The sequence below is a fragment of the Photinus pyralis genome, unplaced genomic scaffold (genome assembly GCF_008802855.1).
Source record: "Photinus pyralis isolate 1611_PpyrPB1 unplaced genomic scaffold, Ppyr1.3 Ppyr1.4_LG5, whole genome shotgun sequence".
NCBI lineage: Eukaryota > Metazoa > Arthropoda > Insecta > Coleoptera > Lampyridae > Photinus > Photinus pyralis.
In genome coordinates this window covers 8,822,119-8,829,954 of record NW_022170596.1, presented here as the reverse complement: position 1 = coordinate 8,829,954, position 7,836 = coordinate 8,822,119, and the positions used below count along the sequence as shown (strand labels likewise).

General features: G+C 36.6%; 1 protein-coding gene across 2 annotated transcripts; it reads right to left on the bottom strand.

The window, feature by feature from the left end:
• Nucleotides 1-2,397: 2,397 nt before the first annotated feature.
• On the bottom strand, nucleotides 2,398-3,722 carry LOC116171301. Of its 2 annotated transcripts, XM_031488070.1 has the most exons (5): nucleotides 3,460-3,722; nucleotides 3,322-3,413; nucleotides 3,050-3,231; nucleotides 2,886-2,994; nucleotides 2,398-2,829 (listed from the first exon to the last, which is right to left on the bottom strand). In XM_031488070.1, exons 1-5 carry the CDS (start codon nucleotides 3,480-3,482, stop codon nucleotides 2,684-2,686), a joined length of 552 nt encoding a protein of 183 aa, XP_031343930.1. In that variant the 5' UTR covers nucleotides 3,483-3,722; the 3' UTR covers nucleotides 2,398-2,683. The 2 variants fall into 2 exon arrangements, with proteins under 2 accessions (XP_031343930.1, XP_031343929.1); XM_031488069.1 differs by having other exon boundaries at nucleotides 2,399-2,829; nucleotides 3,050-3,413; nucleotides 3,460-3,721.
• Between the last annotated feature and the right edge of the window lie 4,114 nt (nucleotides 3,723-7,836).

The following is a 7,836-nucleotide window of genomic DNA, read 5'->3' as shown; positions in this document are numbered from 1 at the left end:
CGATGCAAACTTTGCGCGATGACCACTTCCACGTTCGAACTTGGTCTGTCTGTAGGAGTGTACACTCCAAGTTCGATGAAATGAATGCACGTGGAAGGCCTGCTTTAAGTACTCCATTTGGTGGAATTACAAAAACAGGTAGGTAAAAAATACTTTATAATTGTTAAAATTTATGTATGGCTCCATTTGGAATTATATCAATTATAAGTATTTCACCTAGGTACCTTGTTTTTTATATTTCTATCCCATACATTACAAATACCTACATTATAATAGATATACATGAAAATAGCTATTTGTATATTAAGAGCGCAAAATGATATATTGTCGATTAAAAGAGACAGTTGACGCGCGACGAAGGAGCGCGGCAATCTCTTGAAATCGACAATCAATTTGCGCTCGAATTACACACAAGGTTTTTGCTACAATCGAGCAGTTCACATATTTCCAAAAATTTAAATTTTTCACTCAAATCATTTTAATCTTATGCCCAAATGAAAGATGTCATTTACTCGTTGTCATTGGATACTCTGAGCAATGCATATTTGATTTATAGTTAATAATTGGGAGAGCGAGCGTTTTTTCTATTTTGTCGCTTATAAGGGGCAAAGTGACATTCCTCGAAAAAGATGACGTTTGCGTTGTCAAATACGAGCGCAAATGCCTACTTTGGATATCGATTGTAGAAAAACAACTTTACGATAGTCTAGAATTCTAGATTTAAGTGAATCAACATTACTACATGAAAGCATTGAATAAAAAATTAAATATTTAATGATGAAAGTAAATATGCAAACAATAGGGAGAATTCACATTTTTAGGTTTTGTTACATGCTCGCACCGCTAACGAAAAGATGAAAATTCATTTTTTTTTCACTTTAATTACAGGACGTTACGGTTTAATATTACTCCCCAATTTTACATTTTAAGTAATAATCGATACTATGTCGATAAATGTTAACTATATGCTGTGGAATAAATTTATATACCCACCTATCGTTTGTTAATTCATAAATTAATATTTTTGTGAATGCAGAGATCATCTGCTATCCCGCCTGATGATTACTTAACTTACGAAAAACTTGCATTGCGCTTTACGAACTATTTTTAGAAAGGTCATGTACCTAAACATTACATTGCATTAAATTTATGCAGTTTTGGTCACGTACCTACGCAAGGGTCGGTGTTGGGCCGGTAAGTACTACGTACTTCATATGACAACAAATTTAAATATACTATTTAAATCTGTGATATGACGTACATCGCCAATGACTATGGCCTGCAATAAACCTTAGTTTACGAAATGAGGAAGATATGAAACCTGCTAAAGTTTACAGTTAATCTGACTTAAAAATTGCTTATGACAAAATACAACAGCAACGGCACCCGAAATATTTGTAACGTGGTTTCAAAAGATAGGTAGGTACCCACAAAAAGAAAGAAAAATCGGTGTTCAGCTACATGTTAATTATATTATCAGAGGTATAAAAAAACTGCATTCTATTGCCGTAAAGATCATTTTAGTGTAAGTTGATAGATGACTGAGCAGTGAGCACTGAGTAGTAATCGCACAATATTGGCACATCAATCTGTGGTAAATTAAGCGCGCCGCCTCTCTGTAATCCCGGTTTCATGTTTATATAACATAAGAATGTGTAAGAAACATCAATTGGCGTACACAAGTGACAAGACCTTTAACCAAAACCACTATTCCGCATATTAACGTTCCAGGCGCGATACATCTTATTAGATCATTTGGGGGTGGGGCTTGAAGCGCGCTTGTAAAGTCACCCAATTAGAAAACGTTTCTGGACCTCGTCACGAAATTCAAAGTTATTTCCCTAATTTTGAGAAAACGCTTGCTTTTTTTGAAAAAATTCTTTCAGTTCCACGCTCAGTGATCATTAGTGCACCCTATTATATGACATATAATAGCACTTACATTTTTTGCATTCTCCCTTTTGCGATTCAATTTTCATACCAAAAAGGATATAAAAACCTATCGTACAGAACTCAACGGTTGCAAATTGATATTTGATTAAATGTTTTTAAGCAATTCTCATTGATTTAAGATAATAAGGTCACGCAATATGTGATTATTATGTTTGCTGGTAATTATTTAGACGAGTTCATTAGAAATATTACGGCATAACGTCGTAGAACTCCGACAGCGACACAAATAATAGTTATTAACGAACGACAAAAAGCGAGTTAATGATTTTGGACTTTCTGTCCGTCCGTCTGTGTACATGATAACTCACGAACGGTTTCGAATTTTCCAATTTCCCATTAAAACCCCGCTCCCTTCGGTCGCTCTGATTTAAAATGGTCATCGTCCTGTAAAGTAGGTACACATAAAACACCTTAGTGGCTATTAAGGGTGCCATAATAATTTGAATTTGCTGTTAAATAGACCATTTTGTTTTTATTTAATGTTACAAGAAGCAAACATTAAGATATTACGGCTATGTGTAAATTTTCATTTAACCAAGTTACCATTTTACGTGTATTGTAATAAAACTTGACTACTAGGAAAGTTAGTATAGCATTTTAAAACAAACGATAAACAGATTTGATTGCACTTCGCGCACGTAGGTACATATTATGTAATTCATATTAGGTTCGCCAGATTTATTTATACCTATCGCACTGTACACTTAATAACGAGAAATTTAATTAAAAACTAGTCGATAGATAACTTTCGAAAAGATCCCTCCATTCCTAAATCTTTGCTGCATGTGTATCGAGATCGATAGGTCTCGTCGCATGAATAGGTGTCATCCTCTATAAACCAGTCCCTGTAACTTTTAAATTTCCTAGACCATTCGTCTACAATCCAATTTTTAGCAAGGAATTACAATAAAAGAGATTAGTGGTAAGTTTACCCTTAAGAAAGTTTAATGGTAGGTTATCGCCACCGTATTCCAAGGGAAGTAATGAAAGTATATCATTGCCAACAGCTTCTTTCCAGCCTTGTATCGATAGAACGAAAGCCTGAAAAAACGTTTGTAGGTAATCTTTGGTAGTGCTATGTCGTGACACCTCTTACCCTCTTTTTAAGTTTGTCGCTCAAAAACGGATTAACCAGGGTATTGTATATTACTTCTGCGGGTTTTGGAGTATTTATAGTAATCAGTTTGTTCATTCTGATGGGATACATCTTCTCAATGCACGTTGCACACTTTTTCATAAGCGCAGGTGTACAATGTAACAAATGTCCCGCAGTAATCCCTGAAAAATCTGCTATTATTTGTAATCCAGAAATAACAGCATTGTCGTCTTCTATCATTAACATGTCAACAGCAGAGGTAAGTGCTTTACATGTTGTCAGCACCGATATCGCCTCGTGAAAAGTTATGAATAGGGTTCTTGGCCCAGCGTGTCCTTTTCCATTTGGTAGGAGAGCAATCAAACTGAAATTCAAATTGATGATTGAAACAGTTTTTGTCACAAACTCACCCGGTCCTACGTGCTGCTTGCATTTCATCTGATAAAGGATCCCTCTCACGGAACAGTTCCGGAATCAGTGTTTTAAATGTGTAATAACCATCAATTTTTTGTTTAGCTCGTTCAAGACTCCATTTACACCCACGAAGGAAAGCAATCAGGTGTTGGTAATCTAAAAAAAATCAACATGGCACAATTAAACAGATGTTATAGGCAGTTAATAAATTAAATAGTGTTTAGTGTTCGTCCTCGAAATATTCGCCCCAGAAAATTCGCCTCAACAAGATTCACCCCCATAAAGATTCACCCCCGAAAGATTCTCGGGATAATTTACACGGTGTTTGTAATAGATACAGTGAGTTTTTTTTAAATGCGAACATAGGAGTTTGCATACAATGTAATTTCCTTATGTTCGATTTTAAAAAAAAACACATCAATCTATGAGGTGTGCGCGGAAAATAAGAAAACAAATACCGAAAACAATTACAATAAATGTTCGAAGTGTCCTCCTTGACATTCTAAGCAGTAACCTAACCGATTTCGGAATTAAATTGGACGGAAGTATTTTTTAAAAATGTGACAGCTGTCAATTGTATATCTACTACTCATTTGAACTACTCAATAGATTGATGTGTTTTTTTTTTAAATCGAACATAGGGAAATTACATTGCATGCAAACTCCTATGTTCGCATTTAAAAAAAATTCACTGTATATCATAAAACGGCACTTGTATATTTCATCATAGTCTAAGAGCTGGCTACGGAAAAAAGTGACTTATCGTTACCTAGCTTTTTTGTGTAAAGTATCCTAATAGGTACATAGTGATGTAGAAAAAGTTATGTCTACCAACGAGATCCCGTGGCTTAAGGTTGGGAGGGGCGGTCAAATATGTCAAATTTTATAAAGCTGCCGATTTTCCGACTATATTTACATCTGGCGCTTTTTATTTTGAATGAAATGGATGAGACTACGATAAAGTAAACCTACAATTTAAGTGGAAACACGTCTATTAGGCGGCTAATACAGACATGTAAAAGTTGTCAAATATCACATGTTTGTCAATCGCCAAACTGTTCGTCCAGCTACTCGTCACATCACGAGTATGGGTATATACCTCGGTATATAGGTACCATGTGCAAATTTGGCAAATGGCAAATCAAAACGGGAACTTCAAACTTATTGCGCTAGTATGTATACTTTTTGCTTTCACGATGGAGGTAAGAATTTGTAGAATTTCGATTTTTATGTAAAATATTCGCGGCATCCCATATTATGGGTTCCTTTTTGTACAGTTCTAGAAATTCGATCACCGTTTCGTTCGTCCACTCCATCGAGCAGGAGCACGCAATACAATAATAAATAATTGATGCACAAATGTGCATAGATTAACAGATTCATATTCTTGAATACGCATAATAAGTCTCAAGGTGGTCGCAATTGCAACCTCTGCAAAGCACGCATTGTGTATCAGCGACAAGTTTACTTTTTGACGAACATTTCAGCCCTTTGATGTGTGCTTATTTACCGACAATCGACGGGGAAATTTTTGAAATTTGGCAAAAATGCCGAAACATTTTTGCCTTAAGGTGGCGTTTACAATGTATGGTAAACTAGTACAAAAGTGTCATTGCTATTTCCACAATAACTTTGTTGCGAAGTAAAAGAATGACCTTCTGTAAACGATCGATTGTAGTTAAAGGTTTAAACTTGTGAATGAAGTAAATTTTGTAACAAATTGTTATCAGTGTGGGATAAAAATGGAAGATAAATATGGCTAATTTTTAAGATTCTTATTTCTTAAATAACAGTGTAAGTACAGGAATTAGCTAAATAATTTTTGTTTCATGCAAATGTCTGAACATTATATATTTGAATGAATGTTATTTCAATCAAAAATGTTGACTCTAAAGGCCGTTTTTGTGGAAAGAAAATTTCTTGGCGACATCTATTGAGCCAAGGCACATCGTCACGGTAACGCCATGATCTCCAAATGTATTCATCGTTATCGGGTGCGATTCTATGCTACACAGTTTAGCAATTATAAGAGGGAGGTCGCTCACGTCATTAGAGGGCAAAGTACATTTTATTCAATGAAAGTACGTAATTTGAATTTCGTACGTAGGACGCATGGAATTTTAATTTGATATTTGATATTGTATTGTATTATTGAAATACGAATTATTTCCTGAGATGCTGTTTTTCAAAGTAAAGCGTGCATATCTTTTACATACGATAACCAATTGGTATCAGATTTTGCATACGCATGCCTTTAGTGGTGCCAAGTTAAACTGTACAAAATTGGAGGGGGGGGGGCATGTACTACCCTTCACGGTATTCTAATGAAAGGTCTCATCGAAATAAATTGGTTTGTACAAAGTATAACTTTCCCGTGCGACTCTTTTTCGAGATCAGTGAGCGACGAGGCCCGAGGGGGAGGGGGGTGTTAAAAATTAATGTTATCTCTCATTGTATTCTAATTAAAGGTCTCAACGAAAGGAGCGGTTTTCCGTTTTCTACCAACTACTGCCCTTCTTTCTGTCCTCTAATCAAAGTACTGGGTGGAGAGGGGGGGAGTGGAACTAGTTTTATCCTTCATGGTACTCTAATGAAAGGGCTCAACGACAGGAATTAATTTCTACAAACCATAGCCTCGACCTCTTATCGTGTTCGGGTATATTCCCTTATACCTCAAGAACAGATTGTCGGAATAGGGTACTCACAAAGGGCGATTGAGACGTCTGCAAGAAATATATCCATTGGTGATGTCATATGCATATGCATGCCTTTAGTGGTGCCAAGTTAAGCTTTAGAAAATGGGGGGGGGGGGCATGTACTACCCTTCACGGTATTCTAATGAAAGGTCTCATCAAAATAAATTGGTTTGTACAAACTATAACTTTCCCGCGCGACTCTTTTTCGAGATCAGTGAGCAACGGGGCCGGGGGAGGGTTAAACATTAATTTTATCTCTCATTGTATTCTAATTAAAAGTCTCTACCTCTTCTACCAACCATATCCCTCCTCCTCGAAATCTTATCGTAATCGGGCGGGTATATTCCCTTATAGCTCAACAACGGATTGTCCGCAGAAGCTGGGATTATTTACCTACTGCATTATTACAGTATTGCATTGAATAGTTTTTATGCAATTATTACACGCGTGATAGAACAATGGGTTTTTGTATTATATTATGTTTGTCTTGAAGGACGGCCTTAAAATTTTATCAAAATTGATGTACACTGGGTGTTCAGATACTTGACGGCAGCTGCTACCTACTACCTGCGATCAATTGAATGCAATGCAGAAACCAACGACCCCGACCGGGACCTTTACAACTTGACTAAGAGGTTCGAGGGGGCGGAGAATATTAAGCGACTAGTGATAAAACAAGATTGGCCCGGAGTTCATGTTTGAAACTTGATATTTACTTTTATTACACCTCAAACTGTCACGAAAAATTGATGCCATACTGTAGCAAATCGCCCAAATTTTCCGAAAATTCTTACATTTTTGGAAAAATATTATACATAATTGGCCCATGCCACAGGTATGGCGTATCGAAATTTCTATTTCTGACTATAAAAATAACTGGTGGAAAAATGTATAGGGTGTAGCAAATCCCTCAAATGATTAACAAAAATGACATCTTTGTGCCGGTATGGCGGCTATGCGGGCCCGTCGCTGCGGTATGGCAGGTTGAATTTCGTGAATGACTGATTGAGTACTTGATGCTCATAAAAAAATGAGCTTGTAGCAAATCACCCAAAAAAAGAAAAAACAATCGACACGTTCAAATGAGTATGGCGGGGTATAAGGCCCACCGGAAAAGTATGGCGTTTCGTTTCCGTAATTTGTTTTGTCACCGACTACCAGAAAATCCAAAGAATTTTGTGTAGCAAATTGTCCAAAATCATAAAATTTTCCGACATGTTTAAACAATCGTCACGCAATAACGGCCCCACTCCCAGAGAGTTAGCACCATTTTCGTTTTGAGGAGTACTTAATTAAACCTTTGAATGGTCGCCATACTTGTAGCAAATCACACCACAAAAAGTGTCACCATCTCCCGGTCTATGTACCTATACTCGCATTTCATGATATGAAATAAAAAATAGACCAAACAGAATATATCTCTCTCAAGTTCATATTACCTACATTACAACAGAGCATTATCGTCAATGGGTTCTTATGCCAGACGTTTTATTATTTTATTTATTTATTATCTCTCTCTTGTTCTGGGCCCTCAACAGGTTTCCGCCCAATTACAGAGTGACCCGCATAATGCTTTTTAGAGGTGTCTCTGCAGAAGGTCTAATTCTCATCTCTGCCACAGATGAAAAATTCACCTCAACCCAGGTTGGAACACCCGACCTCCGGATTTATAGCCCA

What these genes read in the sequence shown, in the direction of transcription:
- LOC116171301 (XM_031488069.1), bottom strand. Translation starts at nt 3,482, where the DNA reads ATGCAAGCAGCACGTAGGACCGG. An exon ending in CAAGCAGCACGTAGGACCGG is followed by an intron (nt 3,414 to 3,459) that starts GTGAGTTTGTGA and finishes TTTGAATTTCAG; the next exon opens with TTTGATTGCTCTCCTACCAA. An exon ending in ACCATTAAACTTTCTTAAGG is followed by an intron (nt 2,830 to 2,885) that starts GTAAACTTACCA and finishes ATTGGATTGTAG; the next exon opens with ACGAATGGTCTAGGAAATTT.